The sequence below is a fragment of the Bactrocera tryoni genome, chromosome 1 (genome assembly GCF_016617805.1).
Source record: "Bactrocera tryoni isolate S06 chromosome 1, CSIRO_BtryS06_freeze2, whole genome shotgun sequence".
NCBI classification, from domain to species: domain Eukaryota; kingdom Metazoa; phylum Arthropoda; class Insecta; order Diptera; family Tephritidae; genus Bactrocera; species Bactrocera tryoni.
Window position 1 is genome coordinate 66203774 of NC_052499.1, and position 22427 is coordinate 66226200.

A 22427-nucleotide genomic window follows, 5' to 3' on the forward strand; every position below is an offset into this window, starting at 1 on the left:
TCTATAAACGCTTCATAATTCCTATTAATTTCAGTGCGATTTCACAGCGTTTAAGAGCAGCAGCCAGTCAAAATCAATTCAAATGTATTTATATTGCAATCGTGTGTACATATTATATATACATATGTATGTTTATAAATATATATGTTTGTGTGTGTTCGTGTGCTTGCAGACTGTTTCCTTTACTAAATTTGCTTTATTATTTAAGTTAATTGCAATTTCCTTATTCAAAACGGACAGCACAGCTGGCGCTGGTCCTCGCCAATTCGCCCACGACACACACACATGCAAACACAATTTACTAATACTGATATGCAAATGTGTGAACTGAACTGAAGACAGACTGGAGTCATAATAGTTGGAGGCGTTTTTGGGGTGAACGAAGGTCATGTTTGTGAATTTCATTAAGACATGCTAGTTTAACTGAGATTGCTTGCTTTACTTTTATTGCAGTTCGTCGTACATGATGGGGGTACATAAAAGTTTTTAAATGTATACATATGTATATAGGTTTAGAGTTGTAATTTGTATATCCTGAAAAGGGGTATGTTAAGTTTTCCCGGAAGTTTGTAAGCTGATATCGGATCACTATAGCGTTGAAAACCAAGTCTTTATATGGAAAATTTTTTTTATTTTATAAGATTTTTTCACGAAATTCGACGCAGATTATTGCCAAATGTAGCGCCATAATCTCCGAAAAAATTGTTCAGATCGGACCACTATAGCATATAGCTGGCATACAAAGTGATCGATTAAAATCAAGCTCTTGAATGGAAAACTTTTTTGGTTGACAGGATATTGTCGCGAAATTCGACACAGACTATTGCCGAAGGTAGCGCTATAATCTCCGAATAAATCGTTCAGATCGGACTACTATAGCATATAGCTGCCATACAAACTGAACGATCAAAATCAAGTCCTTGTATGAAACAATTTGTTCTACGATAAAATATATTTACAAAATTTGGCATGAATTATTGTCCAAGACAGCCCTGCAATCTCCGAATATATTGTTCAGATCGGACCACTATAGTATAGCTGCCATACATTTTTGTTTAAATGTGAAGGGTATTATAGCTTCGGTACAGGCGAAGTTACATTTTTTTTGTCTTTCATTACCTATATGCATATATACTGGCCTGTACCGAAGCTATGATACATAATATATATATACATATGTATATAATGAAAAAGTATATAAAAATGTGTAGTGAGTATCCGCCGTGCGTTTTTCCGCCTTACTTATCACAACATCGTCTTACATTTATTTAATAAGAGTGAAAATTCAACGGAAACACCAATTGGACTCGCTTGACGTTGCGCTTAAGCCAATCTATGCAGTTCCTCTAGCTAAGCAATCATAAGCCACCCACATTCAAGGTTTCACAGTTTACACAGGAGAGCGGATAAATTTGATTTCCAGCAAAACTATACGCACATAAACACACACATGCATTGACGTTTTATACATAAGCATGCATACATATGTAATATATATGACGGTTGAGTCGTGACCCCATAATCTTCTCGGCGATTATGCAAATCCAGCCTGTAACACAGTATTTCAACAACATAAGGTGTCTCCCTAACGCCTACTCACCAGCTGTCTACCTATCCATGAACTTGCTGCCATCCATACAAACATATATTTACATATGTATGTATATAAGTACATACACACATACTGACAAATCTTTCGGTCATTTTAAGGCTGAAAAATCTCAGTCAGTGGACTGCGCGGGTTTCGGGTGTCTGCGCGTTGATAGGATTTTTGTTTTATCACCAATAAATCTAATGGATTATGCTGGCGCATCAAGTGAGCAGTCAAGCAGCCGAACAACTGAGCGAATGAGCGCGCAAACAAGCGACTAGCACAACGTAAAGACGATTGTAGGAGACTGCAGGCATGCGGCACTCGTATTGACTTGCGGATGAGTAGTGTACGAAAAGTGACTTAGGGGACTAACTGTCTTCTCTAAATTCCCATTAATCAGTTATGCAAATTTCGCACACAACTTACATACATACACGTTTGGCGCGCAACGTTAGCAAAAGTGTAACTGCGAGTTTAGGTTGGGGCCGTCTGATGCGAGTTGATAATTTGTATTATTGCGGTAAATGAGAAACCGAAAACTCAAATTATTAGCAAGAATTTTTTTCTGTCATAATTTGAGATTCTAAGCTTCACTTAGGTAGTATGGCAATTTATATATAATACTAAAGAGAAATTTTACATTAGGTTGGTCCTAAATTTATTCATACGATTGCAAGCGAGCCAGTTTTCTTCCTACATTCTGGTATTGGACCTCTGGACCTCCAGTGAGCTCAGCTAGTGCTGATCAAGAACTATTTTTTCATCCCTGTCGGTTTTCTTCTTGCGTTCTAGTGTTGAACCTTTGGACCTCCACTGAGCTTAGCTAGTAATGAGCAAGAACCAAAATTTGTGTGGCTGCGAAACCGTTCTGACTCGGAGAGAACCGTAGGAGGTCCTCCGAACTACTGGCTCTTAGTAAAGTCAATTTCAATATTCTGTCGACGCTCTTACCTGAACCGCGCGAAGTTGCTGGAATTAATATTAACCACCTAAATAAGTTTGTTGTAAGCCCAAAACGCTTGGTCGATCTAAAAAAGTTGGTGACTCGCATTCCGGAATCTACAGGTAAGAAGAAGGAAAAATACTATCTGTTCAAGTGAGATCCATCGATTTTGGATCAGCCCAGCGACCTAACCTGGCTTAGGTTAAGTTAGATGGCTGATCAAAGATCGCACGTGGACTGCTGTATGTAGTCCTTGTGAAGCCAAACTCTTGTGTTCAAACTTATAACTTAGCAAAACGCTTGGTAGTCAAAATAAATTTGCACAGGCTTTTAATTTCCATTCCTGCCAGCTCGGTGGGATGTCTGAAGGTATACGCTCCCAAATGTTAAAGGCTTGACCTTCCAAACGCGGGACAGTCAAAAAGGAAGTGTTGAGTTGTTTCCACGCTATCTTCTTCCATACAGCTTTTGCAGATGGCGCCTGGAAGGCGCCTTACTGCGTGGACGCTAATAGGGCAATGACCTTTTAAAAACCCCACAACTAGGGAGAGGCTAGCCTTACTGAGGGTAAAGAGATCACTAGACATCTCGTGTGATCGATCGTGGATTAGGGCGCTTTCCTTCGATTCCGCTGTGGTCTGGCAGCCATACCACTCTTATCACGAATACACTCGATGCTATTAAAAGCGAGATTAGGCACTCTTTGCCCAGCCCTGAACGCACCATTAATGAGGCGACCTAACCTAACCTAAATGTAATTTGCTTCCAATCGGGTCCGAATTTGCATACAATGAATACGCAGAGATCTTAGAAATATTCCTCAAAAATTATATTGAGATTTTTTCATGCTGTTTGATAACAATATATGGCAGTTTTGATAACTTAACTCATTTGAAGATGGACGTCTGATCTGCCCTGTTCTTTCCATGTCCTATTTAAAAAAACGAACCTCCCTAGTATTCAATATACCATGAAAAGTAATAGAAAAATATTCTTTATTTTACTACGATTACCCTTAAGATCTGCAAATAAAAAAGTTGTTCTTGAATATAATCGATAGACTGTTCTTAGTGTTGCTATATTTTAACAATTCGGCAATTACTACGTCAGACTTGATTTTGCGACCAGTTAAAGAAAATTGGGTTTTAGAAGGCCCAAAGCTGTTTAAAACAGTTGTCAATAAGCCGAAGTTCTTCAGAACTATTCTAGGAATTTTATTTTCTCGACACAATTATCGACGATAACCCAAAAATAAGGCAATCAATCAATTTAAGAAAAATAAAAAACCTAGATTTTAATAACGGTATTTTTTTCCGAGTCTTAATAATACAAAAAATACGCATAAAGTATCTTTCATATATTATAGTATGTTATATAAACTATAAATCTCCATATAAGCGCCACCCTAGTATACCTGAAATTAAACCAGCTGTTGTAGGCAAAGACATAGATTAAAAAAAGACTAGCACATCCCTTCGTAGTTGTACTATATTATAGTGTATCGCCGAATAAGTGACTTTTGTCCGTTCAGCTCGTAAAGTCCGTAGATTGTACTACATACGAAGAAACACACACACTCACCCACACATACCATATACAGCTTATTGTCTCAACAATATTGCCTAGCATTTGCTAGTACAGAAGCTGTTGTTGTTATTGCATATATCCCTTTTGTTGTCAAGCTAGTTGTTAAAAGTTCAGTAGAGAATATGCAAATGACTCTGTCAAATTTGCATGCAAAACATGCGGGCGTTGGTAGGGACAGCGGGGACTTGAGCACAGTCGACCTTTGACAGCAGCAGCCCAATAGCTTAGAGATACTCATTCTACTGTTCACTGACTTACGAGTGCCACAACACATACACACACGCTCATACACTACGACTTTTGTATACACAGAGGAGCAGCAGAGATAAGCCACTGTACAGATTTGCCATTGCGGGAGCGGAGAGTGTGGGTATTTGTCGGGAATTACTTGTAAATAACCGAAAATGCATGGATTTGCTTGTGGTTCACAATTTACATGGGATTTGTGCGAACTTTAACTGCATGTTTCTACTCCAAGTATTTGCACAAATTTATGTATTCCCTCGCACACACACACACTTTAACTCTAAGACACATATCTGCATATTTATTTGCATGTATGATTTGAGTCAAGGACGTTCACGATGACTACGCGCACTACCAACACATATACACTAGGAAAATAAACAAGAAAAGGAAAAAAAAATTGAATATGTACTTGCAAAAGTTGGGATTTGCACTTGCATTTGTATGTGTGTGTGCATATTATATGTATGTATGGTATATTAGTATGTTTTTAGTTTTCTCAAAATTGTCTTTTATTGAGGATAAGCTAATAAAACTGTGTAGAATAGGTGGGAATAATAAAACTGAAGACTCTAAATTATGTATAGTTTGTGTTTATTTGAAAGTAGTTGAGTCAATACACTAAGGCTGGGCGCAGAGTGGATCGTAGAGCAAGGCTCAGATGATCAACGAACTTAAAAAGCCTGTCAAACAGTACAATTATAATCGAAAGTCTTAAAAGACTCTATATTTTGGGATACAGTAGGAATTTGTAAAATAAACTGGCTAAGTTAAAAATCGATATTTTTTATCTTAACCTTCCTCTGCTTCCCTCGGCGGGTACTGCATCGAATACTTTCAGAGCAGGAGTGTTTTTGTCTATTCGACCATGAACATGACCAAGCCAGCTTAGCCGCTGTTTCTTAATTCGCTGAAATATGTCAATGTCGTCGTACATCTCCTACAGCTCATCGGTCCATCGACTACGGTATTCGCCGTACCTTTCTTTCGAAAACTCGTAAGGTCGACTCATCAGATGTTGTCATCGTCCATGTTTCTGCACCATATGTATGGCAGGACGGGAATAATGTGTGACTTATAGAGTTTAGTTTTTGTTCGTCGAGAGAGGGCTTTAGCTCTCAAATCGTTAGGTATATGCGCTACGAAAATTAGTGGATAATTTCAAAAACTGATCTTAATTTTTGTAGAAAATATGCTGCAGTCGATCTTTAACCGCGATGTTTAAACGGCCTTTTCTGGAAATCATGTATTTTATATTGGTACAAGATTGGTAGAAGCGAATGTGGGAAAAACAATATGTCGATTTTCTTCATCTAACTATTATTATAAGGCATAAAAAACTACACTAGACAGACTTCGCACTTAAAGAAAAAAATATGTGATCTTATGCACTTGCGTGGTGATGTCGATGTGATTTGATGTGAAATTCTTGGCATACTCAGTAAAAATAATTGTTGGTTGACTGTAAATCACGTGTTTTGACACGATACAGTCTTTCGATGACGTGATGTGATTTGATTTGATAATGTGATGTGACTTGGTGTGATGTGTGGATATGATTAAATGTGGACTTCTACATAGCCGATGCTCACTGTATATAAAAAAAGTTAAGGGGATTTTCGGAACTCGCATAACTTGTTTGAGTTGATGTGATCCGCTGTGATTTGAATAGAAATACGTGACTTATTTGAGGTAATTTCATCTGCTGTGATTTTAATAGAAATACTGCCTTTCTGATTAATATCCTTAGCTGGATCACTGATTGGTGTTGCTGTTTTGACGGTATGATGTGATTTTATGTGCTGACGAAATTATATTTGATGTTGTGATGTCATTTTATTTGATGAGGTGATGTAATTTGGTTTGATGTGTACATAAAAGTCGAGTTGGGAGATGTACAGTTTCAGACTTCTAGCTCTTGTTCATTGACTTGTTCGAGTTGATGTGATCTGCTGTGATTTGAATAGAAATACTGCCTTTCTGATTTATGTTGTTAGCTAAATCGTTGATTGGTTTGATCATATGATGTGATCGATTATTTGATGTGTTAAAAATCGTGTGTCGTGGTCAAGTTGATGTCATTTGATTTAACGGGCTGTTGTAATTAATTGTGATTTGAAGTGAAATGAAACCTTTTCGCTCTTGATCCTGTTGTCAGGACCGTACAAGAAAGTAGCCGTAGCCTGGGGAAGACATAAGATGGGGGCCACTGATTGGATTAGTGACAAAAATTGCAAAAAATTGCTGAAGAAGGAGTGATAGTGCTGGATTTGGAGAGAGAATTTCAAACTATGAAATGAGTGAGACTTTACTCGAAGACCCTTGTAAAGACCTTTTTGTCTTCCAGTTGGTGGTTAAGCCTCATAAGGTTAGAGTTAAAAAGAAGCAATCGTTCTTCCGAAGTCGACGTGCCCCTTGCCCTCATTTAATTATACATTATATAGCTACATATACCATATTTTCCATTTGATATCCTCACAATGTCAATATTTCTGTTATCCCGCAATCTAAACGGTCAAATGTTTGCTATTTAAATTCTTAAACCGTGAATTGGCTGTTTGATTGAATTCGTGGAAATAGATTATTGTGTGCAAATATAAAAATGGCGTGACAATGGTTGACATGACAGGTGAGTATTGTGCCTGTCTAGACACATCCATAATATATGCACACATCTGTTAATATTTACCTCGGTGCTTTAGTTGTGCTAATTCTAAGCTGACTTAATTACTGTTCATCACGTTCATTTTCTTTTGATATAATTAGTCAGAGAATTTAATGTGACAACGTTCTGGAAAATTTCAACTGTCTGCTGATGCATCCCTTTTATTGTTTTTTGCCAAACTTTTATTTTTTATTTATATAGCATTTTTTCTATATTCAACTACAACAGATTTCATTGCTTCGAAAAAAATTGCTAAACAATTTGAGTACGAGATGAGTTTTAAAACTGTTACATGGAGTGCCGTCGGCGCCACATTTAAAAAAGCTTGTTGCAAACTATAAACGAACCAGTCTGGCTCCGGGCTGTATTTGTGTGTATATGGATCTGTACAGATATGTGTTTTTTACAGGGTGTACTCAAAAAGTACGGTTGTCGTTCGGAATTTCATGTGTTACTTTCACATCAAGTTAACTGTTTCAAAGAAAAAAATTGAAATATTGACGAAAAAAAACTGTGTAAAAAATATAAGATTTCCAAGGGAACGTTCGTTTTTGAAAAAAATATTTAATCATTTGTCTACATTAATGTTATCGCTTTCAAAATAGTTCCCAGTCGATATTATGTACTTATGTCAACACGTCTTTCAATCGTCGAAACACTTTCTAGACTCGATTTTTGGGATTGCCCTTAACTTTTTCAACTGTAAGCTTTTAATATCATCTATGCTTGTAAACGATGTCCCAGAGATTGAAGTTAGATTTTTTTTATTTTTGGAAATATTTAAAAGTCACACGGAGCCATGTCTGGTGAATATGGAGGCTGGAGGCCATGGTTTAATGAACCTAATGACCTGACTACCAAAAGAGGCACTAACATTAACAGATATAACTCTCCGTGATATTTTTTCTTTCCAAAATCGAAGAGGTCTATGAAAGGATTTCAATCAGACGAAAACAGCATCAGTATGAAAAATCTGAGGTTATCACAAATAGTTTTGTTGTAGCGGTAAAATTCTGCCGTCCTTGGTCGGATAAAAGTCCGGATTCGTTCCGGTTACGTAGACACCACTGTAAGGGGAACAAATTGTGCTCATAAGCAATGTTCGGAAGATTGAAGCAGTGGTACAAGTATAATAAATGTATTACACTCAAGGAGCACTACTTTGAATGAGATAATAACATTGCTGAACAAATAAAAAAATATATGTATATAAAAAATCACCAAACAATTTGAACAGACCCCGTATTGGACTTTACATATGTATATGTCTATGAGCGTGATTTCATGTTTTCGTTGTTATTTACAGATTATTCATATGTAAATATACCATTTAAATAGAAAATCAACAAAAAAGGAAAATACTAACTAAAAACGAATAGGAAAAAATGCAGATTTCATAGCCTTAACATGACAAATGCAGTGACACAACACAAATCACAAAAACTGGATTCAATCAAAAAAATTTTAGAAAACACTCAACGTGTTAAAAATTGCGAAACAAAAGCAATAACAAACAAATGGGCGTCTAAATAACAGCAAATGTATGTTGCATAAAAGGCAAAAAACGGAAATGTTAGTGAGAATAATAAAGACATCGAATGAATAGTGCTAAAAAAACAACAAAAATAAATAAAACGGAATTATGGCAAAAAAACGGCTTGGAAGCTTGCGCGCTAAAACCATTAAGTTGTTACAAAAGGTAGAAAGAACAGTTAACGAGTCAAGAATTGCGCTGTAGGAAATAGAAAACAAAATAAATAAAAAAAATCTGTAAAAACATCACCGTATTGAGTTGTAAAATGCGTTGCAAAAACAGATTTTATTTTGCCAAGTTTTTGCTTTGCTTTATTTTTCAAGTTCTTAATTTTTATTGTGAAATTGGGCCACCCGCGAGCGGCAACAAGCGCAGCTGCGCTATCGAAATTTCAGCGCTGAAGCGAGCGGCACGCGATTTTCGTGTTTTGTGAGAACGTCTGTATTAATTTTTGCAAATCACACTACTTATTTCAACAATGATTGCTTTTAAGCAGGGTTGCGAATTTTTCAAATCAAAAATTTTTAGATAAAAATTAGAAATTAGAAAATTTTATAATTTAAACATTTTGGAATAAAAAATGGATTGCCGAAACTGGGACTAAAAATTATATTTGCAATAAGAATTCAGAATTAAAAATTGAAAATTTAAATTGAAAACTAAAATTTTGGCCTCAAACATCTTGAATTAAAAATTAAATTTTTTAATCGGGATTCTAACTGAAAATTTAGTTTTAAAATCGAAAAAATTAAACTTTTTTTCACATAAAAATTAAAAAAAAAAATTGTTTTTCAAATAAAAACATTAAAAAATATTTTTTCAAATAATAAAATATAAAAAAAACTTTTTTCAAACAAAACTTAAAAATTATTTTCTGAAATAAAAAAAAAATATATATTTTTTTATATATATTTTTTTCAAATAAAAAACATTAAAAATATTTTTTCTAATAAAAATAAAAAAACTTTTTCAAATAAAAATTAAAAAATTAAAAAAAAAATTAAAAAAATTCAATTTTTAAATCTCAATTCTAACTGAAAATTCAGTTTTTAATACCAACTCTAAAAAATATTATTTTTTAATCACAAAATTGTACTTAAAAATTTAAAATCCAATTTTTATTCCAAATCTCAAATACAAGTATTTTGGATTAACAATTAATTTTCAGTTTTACATCCAAATTCGAAATGAAAACTTAATTTTTAATCTCAAACATTTTGAATTAATCCCAAACATTTTGTATTAAATTTGTAAGCTATTGTTTGATTAATGCTTTAATGCCAGCCGAAAAAAAAATTGAAGATCGGAATAAAAAATACTTTTCTTATTTAAAAATTAGAGTAATATATAAAAACATTACTTTTGAAATAAAAAATTGGAATTTCTTAACGAAACACTATAATTAAAAGTATGTATGTGAAAGTATACTTTATTAGAAAACTAGCTTTTCTTCTCAAAAGATAACCAAAATTGTGGAAGATAAAGTTAGCAAATGCGAAAAAATGTAAATTCTTATACAATTTTGTTTTAACTTTTAAGGATTTTTTACTATAGGATTGAGAATTTTATTTTATACTTAAAAAATTGTAAGCATAATAATCGGCTCAAAAATTAAAAAAAAAAAGTTTTTTTTTTAATTAAAAATTAAATTTAATTTTAAACCAATTTTGATTAAATTAAATTAAATTAAAAATAAATTAAAAAAATTAAAATTAAGAAAATTAATTATTTAAGACAATTTTGAGGGTAAAATTAAATAAAATTAAAATGATATTTTTTAAATTTAAAATTAAAAATTAAATATAATTTGAGGATTAAATTGAACTAAATTAAAATGCATTTTTTTTACTTTAAAATTAAATTTAAATATAATTTTTAGGTTAATTTTGAGGATTAAATTTCTTGTTTTTTAATCCTTTTGCGATTAGAAATTTTAAAAATATTTTTAATTAAGATATTCGATTAACAAAACAAAAAAACATTTAATTCAAATGTTAATTATTTATTATTTTTTTACATAAGCTTGCCAGCTTTTAACAAATATTTAAAGTAAACAAAAAAATATGTGCATATAAATGTTTTAAAAAACAAAAACAACAACCTAAGAGAAACTACAATAAATCTATGTTCGCCTAAAAGTCGCAGAGTTTGAAATAAACACAAAAAGGGGGAAAAAGTAAACAGACAATGGCACTAAAAACTACAAAAATTATTAAAAATAAATTAAAACTCAAATTATAACAGTAAAATACGAAATCTATTAAAATAATATAGATAAATTATAAATATTTATAATAAAACAAAATATTTTAACAAAATAAAAAATTATGAAAATAAAATGGACTATATTATTTAATAGGTATAAATATTATATAAAAATAAATAAATAAAAACAATAAAAAAACATAAAATAAAATAAATAAATTATAAATAAAAAAATAAAATAAAATAATAAGAATAAATATAATATAACAAAATAAACACAAAAAATTAAAGTATAAAAAATCACAAAAAAAGTAAATAATAATTGTACGTGCAAATGGTTGGCAACGCGTCGCCGTTTGCTTACCTGTTCATGCTTTTGTTTCTATTTTCTGCAAAATTTTAATTTCTTTTATTAACTCCAAAGCTGTTTTGCGCACCGTTGGCTTACTGTTTGCTGTTTTTTCATCTGTCTGCTTATTATGCGCTCCTTTTTTAGTTACTTTACAGCTTTTTCTCACTTCTGCTTTTGGTTTTCGCAATTCACTGCCACATGCGGCACGTGAATGTGCAACACAAATTGAAACTTAATAAACTTCGTTGCCGTTAAATGTCAGATATGGTTGTACAACAACAACAATAAAGAATTACTATCACATTGCCCTGTTAGTTGTTGGTTGGAAAGAAGGGGAAATGAGCAAAAACACACGCACACCATTAAACCGACTTATGTTGCATCTAATTGTGTTGACGATACCTAATGCTGCTTGCCACATTGTTGTTGACTGTTGCACTTTTGTTTTCCCGCTTTTCTGCTTTACTGTTTGTTGTCATTATTACTGCTATTGTCGTTGCAGGGCTAAAAGCAAAGGTATTTTGCATAAACCCTATTGGAAGTCTTTATGGTTGGCGGGCCTGTGGAGTTGGCTGAGTGGCTTGTGGCTTTTTTGCATTTTCTGTTACATAATTTGCGGGAATGGTTAATATTGGTTGACAGGTGTCCTACAGAGTTGGCTAGCTATGCACCAAGAGCCTCAGAAGTAATGTAGCGTCAAAAGAACTCAAAACGCGGAAGGAAATGTTTCTCTTGGTGAGGCACGAGCTTGTTGATTCTAGAGCCTACACTTTATGTTTACGAATAATACTTTTCAGAGGTTATTAATTTACCACTGACTAATGACAGCATTAGTGACAGAACTAAGCTCAGAATACACTTTTAATTAGCTGATTAGCTCTTCAGTCAATGTGATGGCTTAGTCAATGAAGAAACGGTAGGTTAAGCGGTAGGCAACTGTAAGTTTGTAAATTTTATGTTTGAATTCTTAAATAATAACTGAGTATCAATACCGTTATTTGTACTCTCCAAACATCTTTATAACACACAAAAGTGTATTTCTTTTTCCAAATGTGAATTTCTAAAGGGTGATGCAAGTAAAGGTACTTTTTTCCATAGCCTTTTTTTTAACAGATCAACCGTGAACATGAAGAGATACAAGAGCTGCCATTTCATCCGGAAAAAACAGCGGTTTGCGATGCCGGTGGAATCATCGGTCCATATTTTTTCAAAAATGATGCCGGCGAGAACGTAACTATTGATGGCGATCATTATCGTGGCATGATAACCGACTGTTTGATGCCTAAAATTGAAGCTAGTGATCTCGGCGACATTTGGTTTCAACACTTTCCACACATCGCATCAAGCAATGGATTTATTGAGAGAATTTCACGTTTTGGGCCGGTCGATTGGCCGTGGGATATGTAAAGCCTAAAGTCTATGCGGACAATCCCGCTTCAATTCAGTTCTCGGTGCAAAACATCACGCGTGTCATTCGCCAGTTCCCAGTCGAAATGCTTGAACGAATCATCCAAAATTGGACTCAACGGATGGACCATCTGAGACGTAGCCGCGGCCAACCCTCGAAAGAGATAATCATCAAAAAATAAATGCCAAAGAAGGTTATTTCTAATGATAATAAACTATCTCCGTTAAATTTAAAGTTTCTGTGGTTTTTCTTTAAAAAATTAAAGAACCTCGAAATGGATCACTCTTTAGATAATAAATGAATATCTGAACCATTATTTTGGCTTAGCGAAAACCGTTATAAAACATACAATTAAATTTTTTTGTGCGAAAATGTCTCTATTATGCGGTAGGCAGCTGTAAAGTTGTAAATTTATGTCAGCCAGTGACGTAACAAAGTCTTAGGGGACCTGAGGTTATTGACTGATAACTCTTAAAATCTGTATTTACATTTTATTCCACTAAAACTTGGTATAATAAAAAAAAATATGTATAATTTTTCTTCACAAAGGTGGTTCTATTTATCGGTCGGGAACTGCAACTTTACGCCTGGAAAGCAAAAACAGTTGACAGTTACTGCGGAAAGACGACGACGACGACGTCGACGATGGAAAGCAAAACAACGGGAAATGGAAAAATTATTACGGGAAATTTTTTAATACACACAAATATGTACATATGTATGTATAAATATACATGTGTGTTAGTTGCATATTTGCCGTTTGTTTTGTCTAGCAAATTGTTGGTGCTTTTTGCTTTGCGCTGGAAAACAATGAAAAGCGAATAATACTCGACGCGACGCGACAATTCACTTTCACTGCCAAACGGGCGTTTGAAATATGAGAGAGTGTGTGTGTGTGGCTGTGAAATGCACACAAGCCAACAACAAAGGTGCATGTGAATGCGTCAAATATGCAATTCATTACAGCATTTTACACATTGCTAACAAATTTGTTGCGCTAACACACGCACACACACATATACATATGTATTTACTTTTGTTAGTTACTGTATATGGCGAAATATAATAAAAGCGAATTAACTGCTGTTTCTCGTCGCACAATTAATTTTATTGCATTCAATTGTCTTTAGTCATACGAGTGACGCTTTTGCTGTATTGTATTGTATAATACGATCAGTGATCCCAACTTGGGAATCTTTACCGATTTTTGCCTTTTTGTTTGTTTTTATTATTGTTTTCTCTTTTCGAGTCAAGGCTTGCGATAATGATATGCACGTTCCATTGATTTAGCACGTCGCAAGTAAGTAAGTTCCTACAATTACTTAATTTGATACTTCCCTTTGTCAGTGCATTAAAGTTTATTAAGTGTATATACATACATACATATATACATACATACATGTATACATATATTTAAACATGACTTAAATGGGTGTTGAGTGTCTTCCTCCGTAGGGAGGTGGGAGTTTTATAAATTGTTCTGGAAATTGGATAATAATAACAAAAGTGTTGCTTATTAAATAATTTGATAATAAACAAGGTTTCAAAGAGGGTGTCATGCGATTTACATTTTCTGATTATTTAATAAAATTTTCGAGAAGGTTGTCTGAGCAGCGGAACTCAGCGGATCATACACATTCTAGGGACAATGTGTAGGATCAGCAGAACTTGAAACTACCGTACGTCTTATTATTGATTGTCATAGCTTGATGCGCAAAAATAACGAAGGCAACGCGAAATATCTCCTCTCATCAAAGAAATAGTCATGGCATTGGAGATTTGACTCGCATTTCACTGTTCACAACGTCTGATAGTGTTTAACGTGGGATCCTGCTGGCGACAGCTTAACTCCACGGTGCTCAAAAGCACAACGGATCAATACAATGCGTCGATCAGCGCCCTGAAAACTGGGTAACGATTTTCAGTACCAATCGGCAGTGCTGAATGGACACACTAACCACCTTGGTAGGGCTCGAGGCCCATCTGAAACCTCTGCCGTACTTTGGGTCCGGCACCCGGTTGCAATGCAACTCCACATTCGACTGACAAAGTCAGTTGTTCCCGCGATTTGGGTTTTAACAACAGCCACCACGAATCTCCACAAAGGGCCAATCCCAATGAGCAGACTGGAGCGAACTCCAGGGGCTACTGCTCCCCATGGTACCAGGTTAAAGTCTTTGGTATGACCTTGTAGCCGAAGCTACGACCAGTTGAGCTTCCATACAGCTCTGGACTGGTGGCCAGGATCTTAGTCGCCTCTTACGACAGGCATGCCTTACCGCGGGTATATTCGGTTTCCCCTCGAACCCGGAGGGGTCCCCCCGTACCCGCAGGGGAACGTAGTTAATTTCCTCTACCTTGGAACCAGCATTAACACTAACAATAATATCGGGCTTGAAATCTAACGCGGAATCATTCTTGCTAAAAGGTGCTACTTCGAAATGAGTAGGCAATTGAAAAGTAAAGTCCTCTCTCGATGAGGCCCAACTCTACAAATCACTCATCATCTCCGTCCTGCTATATGGTGTAGAGGCAGGGATGATAACAACATCTGTTGTGTTGGCTAATGAGTTTTCCAGAGTAAGGTCCTGCAGAAGATTTATGATCCTTTGCGGATTGGCTACGGCGAATACCGCAGTCGATGGAACGTTAAGTTGTACGAAATATACGACGCCATTGTCATAGTTTAGTGAATTAAGAGTCAGCGGCTGCGCTGGCTTAGTCAATGTCGTCCAACTCTTTGGGTATTCGATGCAGTGTCCACCGGGGGAAGCAGAGGAAGACCTCCACTCCGTTTGAAAGACCAGGTGGAGGAAGATCTACTCTTGGAATCTCGAATTGCCGTCATATTGCGAATAGAGGAAACGGCTGGCGCGCTATTGTAATCTGGGCTGTAACCTTGTAAGCGGTATTTACACCAATAAAGAAGTAGAAGATGTGATTGTCAAATTTGGATGAAAGAATGAAAAGACTTGATTTGAAAATTTGTCCATGATTGTTTATGGATTTGTGTTAAATTTGGTAATGTGTTCAGAAAGGTTTGTAATTCCATTATGTCACGTTTCAAGTTGGTACAACGCTGGAAAATTGTCCAAAATTATTACGTAAATTCACGTTTTCGATGTTGAACGAAAAATTATATTCTCAAATGAGGTCTATTTCTTGCATTTGCATCCCCTTGACAGCATTGGGGCTTACTTCTTTCGAAACGATATTGATGATGTTGACCGACACTCTTTCCCGGAATTTAATGAAGTCGACACGAACGATCTCCATTTTTCAAAATACACTTTTCACGCCTAAACGTGAACAAATTGCGTGCAAAGTTTGACAACTCGTTAATTAGCGAAATGGTCCAGTCAAGAGTATGCGATTTAACGCTTTTAGATTATTTTCTCTGGAAGTATGATAAATCAAAACCACTAATCAAACAGTAAGTATAGCCGAAATTCCAGTCGAACCCCTGCACCGGATCTTCGGAAGTTGTCGTAAACAGCTGGAGATACGCAAAGGGAGCCATGGTGGCAACTTGGTCCACAATTCATTTATAAAAAAACAACAGAACACATTTTAACCAAATTTGAGTGTTTTATTTCCCCGCCATTCTTGTTGGTCGACCTTTTAAATTGCAAAACCTACCCGAATATTTCTTTTGCTAATTAGATTTTGGTATTCAAAGTCACACTGCAGCTATGAAGGTTATCTATGCATATGCGTTTTCAAGAGAGCTCAGTCCACATAACCTAAACAGAACATATGGTACACACCGGGCTATATGCAAACATGTGACGAACATATGAGTGTATTTGAGGATACTTTGAATTTTCCACTAATTGTTTACTAATAAGTTTGGATACCAAATTGGTATGAATTTGTAGTTTGCCAGCCTTTTCTGCTACTTTGGTGTCCTGACAGAACGTAAGTTCACCGACAGCGTAATTATCGCCTTTACACAATTTAATTTTATTTTGCTGCCATCTGTCACCTCATCATTAGTCTTCAATGTTGACTTTTGTAGCATACTAAGGAGACACATTTGCGGGCGTGAGTGAGTTTCACTTCACGTTTCACCAATTGCCGTCTTAAGAAAGCGAACTTAAAAGACTGTAATGTAAATATAACTTCGTTGATAACATTCAATTTCAATGTTCATAATATTTGAACGCTTTCGAATCAATTTACATATGAACGAACAGCTAAAAATAACGTTTATCAATCATTTGAATTTTTTTATTATCTTTTGATAGCTTAAAGTTGGATAGATATGAAAGAGCAGCTGTAAATTCGTAAGAGTATACAGTCTTTTTCATATGTTATCAGCGGGTATTTACCACAAATTGTAAATATACTTATGTATTTATATCAACTTGGTTAGACAGAGATATATCCACATACTTATTGGTATGTACATATATATTTATAACTATTTCTAAGCGCAATCACACAAATTTACACTAAAGGTGTTAGCATAAATGGAGGGGAAAATTATGCTCCGTTGTTGTTATTTTTGGTACGGGTAATAAAATTAGCACCGGTTTTGTTGTTGTTGCTCTTACTGGCGTTCATAAAGCAAATGCAAGACTTGCAAAGTACGTAATTGAATGATATTAAAGCGATCAGTGATCGGAAAAGATGCATAAGAGTGTATGTATGTATATATATAGCATATACAGATAGCCACTATTCGTATGTAGTCGTGCGTTGTGTTTGCTTAACCGGTTATTGACGATGATCGTGATCGCAGCTGATACAAACCATTGTTTGTGCTTTTTCTTAATTTCAATTATTTATACTTTTTTGCTATTGTGGTGTATATTACTTATGTATAATCCAGTTTGTTTATCTAATATATATAGTGAGTCGTGATTTAAGGTTTTTGTGAAGGCACGGCAACATGAATTTGGGTTATGAAGCACCACAACACTCCATAAATAAGTGGCATGATCACTTTGATTAAAGTTCATTTGGGCTTTTGTCAATAATTGAAAATAATTAGCATGTTTTCTTTGTTATTATATAATTCTTAGGCGCTTAGTAACAATTTGTATATTAAAACTATTATTGTTATTAAGGTGTTAGTCGCGCGAAAGATCATTGCTTTATCGAAACGGAGATCACTAATACTAAGATATTCAGCTTGTAATTGTTGCTAATGTCACGTATGGATGAGAAAATACTCGGAAAACACTAAACTCCAGTGAAAAAATATGCAATTTCAAATATTTTTGTAATAAGAACACTTTACGGGTAAATGACATTTCAAAAATATGTATTTTGCTAGGTTGGTTGGACTGTCCTTAATAACTGTGCCAAATGTGAGCGCGATCTGTCAGCCATTTTGTTTACAGCAGCTGCTTAAGTCGATACACCTTAGTAGTGCTTTGCTATTTCTAAAATGGATTAAAATATCGAATAAAGTATTTCTCTCAAATTTTATATTTCCAACCAAGTTTCGTGTGCGGAATCGTTACGAATGTATATATGGCATACAGTGATTCAGTTTTTATCAAAAACACAAGCCTGCAAGTGGTGCAAAGTCTTCGAAAACGGCCGAAAGATCATCGAAAACACGCCTCGTTCTGGACGAACTTCGCCCTATTCAAAGATTGAAGAATCTAGTGTTTGAAAAACGTGATGGCAAGAGAGCTCACGCGAGCCCGTTCGAATGATTTGGTGGATATTTTGGGTATGGAACGTGTTCTCGCTTGACTCGTCTCGATAAAGCTGAATTTTTTGCGAAAAGAGTACAGTAAACAGGTCGTTCAAATTCGGATCCCATATTCATGGAGAGTATTATAACTGGCGATGAAACATGGGTTTATGAGTTTTCGCATGCAAACAAGTTAAAAATCATCGGAATGAAGGTGAAAACTAGCCGAGACCAAAAAAACAAAAAAAAACCGTCAAAGCCACTCGAAAATCAAAGTGATGCTCATTGTTTTTTTCGACATTCGTGGTTTGGTGCATCATGAATTTATTACGGAAGAATAGCCGCTCACTAAGGAGTTCTATTTGGCCTTATTGAGGCGTTTGCGTGAGAGCATTCGTCGAAAACGGTCGGAATTGTGGAAAACAATTCATGGATTTTACACGATGATAATACAGCTTTGAATCGAGCCACTATTGTGAGCGAATTTAAAGCCAAAAACGCAATGAATACTATCGATCAACCCCGTATTCACCAAATTTGGTTCCGTGTGATTTTTTCTTGTTCCTCAAACTGAAATTGCCGCTCCGTGGAACACGTTTTCGGTCGATCGAAGAGATAAAACTAAATTCGCTGAAGGAGTTGAAGGTCATCCCAAAAATTGCTTATAAAAAGTGTTTCGAGGACTGCAAAAATCATTGACATAGGTGTAGTATCGATGAATAATTAAATATTTTGCGTTTTATTTACAATTTCCGCGTACTTTATTATCATAAAAGTCAAAAGATGGTTCCGAAGTAATTAACAACCTTTATTATTTGTCCAATACATTTGACTGTATTCGATTCCTAAACTCACTTGTAAAACATTTGTATTTATTTGTCGAAAACAAGTTTATTTTTCTTCAAGAATCTGGCTTTGGAATTCAACGAAAAGGTAAAAGGAAGTTTTTTTTGGCCCCATTCTCGGACTGACAGATAACCTTTGTGGTGTTCGAAAGAACGTTGTTCAAGTAAATTTGTGGATTCTTATACATTTTGTGAAGTAAATGGAGAAAGCTTTACGAAATTAAATTGATTTTCAACATTCATAGGAATGCTCTTTCTGGAGAAGTTGTATAATACGAATATTGATTACGACTTTAAGATTACATATGTAAAAGTCTCTGCAAGACGTGTCTCAGTGAGCTATATAAATCTGATAAATCGTGCCTCTATTTCGAAAATTTAATGAATCAGTCAACTTTTATAGAATTCCTTAGAGTTTATAACGAAATTGTTATGAACACTGACTAATTACATATAAGATTTATTTCAATTGTTCGGATGTGGTTTTGCAATCTTACCGTAAGGGTGCCTCAAATCTCTATAAAAAAACTGAACTAACATTAACTATAACTCTGTATGTTTGTATGTATGTACATACATATGTATGCATGAAAGTGGGCATGAGCAATTCACAATTTCGCTCGAAGCATGCGGTTTTTCATTTACGCGCCGACATATTCCTAAATGCATTCTGGAACAAATTAAAGAACTAATGATTTTTAAATGTTCAAAGCGCCTACTTTGCAAATTAAAGCGATTTTATTTAAAACGTTTAGTTTTCCATACACAAATGCAGCAAAACACTGCGCGCATGCAACTTGTTTCCATTTAAATTGGGTTGCCAGCGGCGGCGAGCGAGTGGCTAGTGCTGGCTCGCTTAGCTCGTTTGGCTGCCACAATCGGCCACCAGGTTTTAGCACCATAAACTTGTTATTATTTATTGTTGTCCTATGCATACACATACATACATGCATACACATACATACATACATATACATACATATATAAATATGTGTGTATGTGTGCGCTTGTCCAAGCAGATCTCCGTAGCGCTCATTTTTTACAACTTCTCGTGAACACGCCGAACAGGTCTTGCGCGGCGAGCGTGTGCGCTGAGAACGCGGCATGTTGTTGTGGATCTTGCAGGTACTTGTTGCCAACAACAACAACAAAAATAACAATATACATTTTCGTTTTGTGCGCCTTGCAAAAACAGCAAGCAAAAGCAGAGAAGAAAAAATAGCAGATAAAAACGCGACAACAACAACAAAAGCAAAAGCAGCAGCATTAGCAGCTCGTGCTTGCCTAAAACATGCGACCGCTTCGTTTCTGACTGTGACGACACAGATACTAACACACACACGCGCACGCACATTCGCTGGCCCGTAAACGACCGTTAAAACCAAACGTCTTAACTATGCTGACATACATACATATGTATGTGTGCATGTGCGTGTGTATGTAAATAAGTATAAAGCGATCGTCATCCACACACCAAAAAGGTCAAATTTTTAGTCAGCCGTTGTCGCCGTTTTCTATACTCTTTTACACACTTTTCTTTTTCTTTATGTGTTTGTTTTTGTTTTTGGAAATTTATACTTTATTGCTGCTTATTGCTCACTTTTGGCTTTAACTGGCTTTCACATTCTCCTTTAAGGTTGCTTTTCGTAGTTTACCTACTTGCGATTGTTCCAACTTCGTTTTGGTCGGCTTTGTTGCTGTTGTTGTTGGACTGATTGTTGTCGTTATTGTTGTTGAAGTGAAAAGGCATTGGACGTGCAATACGAATTAGCGATCTTCACACTGGCCAATAATGCAGCCAAAACAATGATAAATAAACAACAAAAACGCCTAAAAATCGCGTTCACACACATGCACGTATGTTTCTGTGTATGTGTGTGCGTACATAGAAGGTAAATCGCGTGCACTTGTCTTTGCGAAACACTTCCGCTTCTACGCGCTTAACTATTTCTCGCTAAATACCAACCGATTGACACCCGCGCACACTATAGATTACGATCGAGGCATACTTGTGCATACACACACGCATACATAGACCTGCAGTTGAAAGCGTTTTGTATAAACGCCGAAGCACGCAATGCGTACACGTTTAAACGACAAACTAGCACTTGATTTATTAATATTTTGTTTAATTATGATTTTTCAAAAATTCTTTTTAATGCTTCACTGCACCAGCGATCACCACTTGAGACGTCTACGGCGACTGTTTGCCAGACGAACACGTTTCACACAACTGAAACCGAAAACGACTTCCAACTAACTGGCTTTGCATTTTCTTATGGCAATCAAGCGACGGCCCAGTCAAGCGGACACTCTCTCCGGCGGCTGCTTCGCAGTCAACTGCAGTCAGCGCCAGTCAACGGCATTGCCACCGGCGGTTATGTTCCAGTTAACTTCTTTGCGCGACGTCACAGTCAGCAGCGCCGTCAATGTGTAATCGATGTGTTTGTTGTTGCAACTCCAGTGCTCACTTGGTGTTGTTTGTTGCTATTGCTTGTGGATCGTGTGCGCTCTAACGTATTTTTTCGCATACTCTCCGATTGGACGTTCTTGCGGTTGCTCCACAGTTGTATGCGCTACGATTGTCATGGTTTTTATTTACAAACATTATTTGCTATGTGTGGGTTGGTTGTGTTCGAGGTGCTCGTGAGAGTATATATGTATATCCCAATAGTTGAAGCGTCCGACTCAATTCGAACAAGAAAACGCAGTTGATTAGTTTAGAGTTTGGTAACTAGACTAGTTAGTTATTGACGGAATTTCAAGTACTTCAAAGTAAGGAGTCATGTTTTAAGGGGTTATATGCTCTTATGGATTTTAAAACATCGATTTCTTGCTAATAAATTAAATGTACCTATATTTGAGAATATTCTCCGGAAATGTAAAGTTGATCTGTCTAATAGTTTCGGGGGTATGAGCATATTTGTAAGAATTTTTCAACTTAGTGTAATCGGCTTACAAAACTTTAAATATGTTTTTCTCGAAACGCCGTTTTCGAAGTCGGTGAAAAAAATTTCGCTCAAATCGCTGGAGCAATCAAAGGAATCAAATTTTTGATAATACTACTTCCGAATTTTTTCACATAATTCAACTTTTTTTGGAAATGTGCCACTTTGAAAAAATTTCGACTAAAGGTTCTATCACTACCTGTATTCATCTATAATAACAATAGGTTATTTTGGTTCTTGAATTACATATAATTTTAGGCAGATACATATAATTAAAGATATTAACGGTTGAAGTTTATTTATTTTTTCTTATGAATTTTATAACTCAATGAAAAAAAATCATTATGAATGATGAAACTCATAGGGTTTTGGAGAGGCTTTCTTAGAGATGTCTAGGAACCTATTTTTCCGAGAACCAAACGAAAAAAATTTTTTTTTTGAATCACCCTA

The 22427-nt window shown here is 35.4% G+C and overlaps 1 protein-coding gene across 3 annotated transcripts in view; it reads right to left on the reverse strand.

Moving 5' to 3' along the window:
- LOC120774975 (ankyrin repeat and fibronectin type-III domain-containing protein 1) overlaps window positions 1–21257 on the reverse strand; it is a 45578-nt gene extending 24321 nt beyond the window's left edge. The window contains exons 1-2 of one of the 3 annotated variants that reach the window (XM_040104893.1): window positions 20630–20771; window positions 11139–11434 (exon numbers count right to left, since the gene is read on the reverse strand). Coding sequence is in view for 1 of the 3 variants with exons in the window: in XM_040104885.1 (XP_039960819.1) it covers window positions 20689–20779 (91 nt within the window). In the remaining 2 variants the exon portion in view is untranslated. Of the gene's footprint in view, window positions 1–11138; window positions 11435–20629 lie in introns of all 3 variants that reach the window. The other 2 variants (XM_040104902.1, XM_040104885.1) reach the window with 2 other exon arrangements.
- Window positions 21258–22427: the final 1170 nt, after the last annotated feature.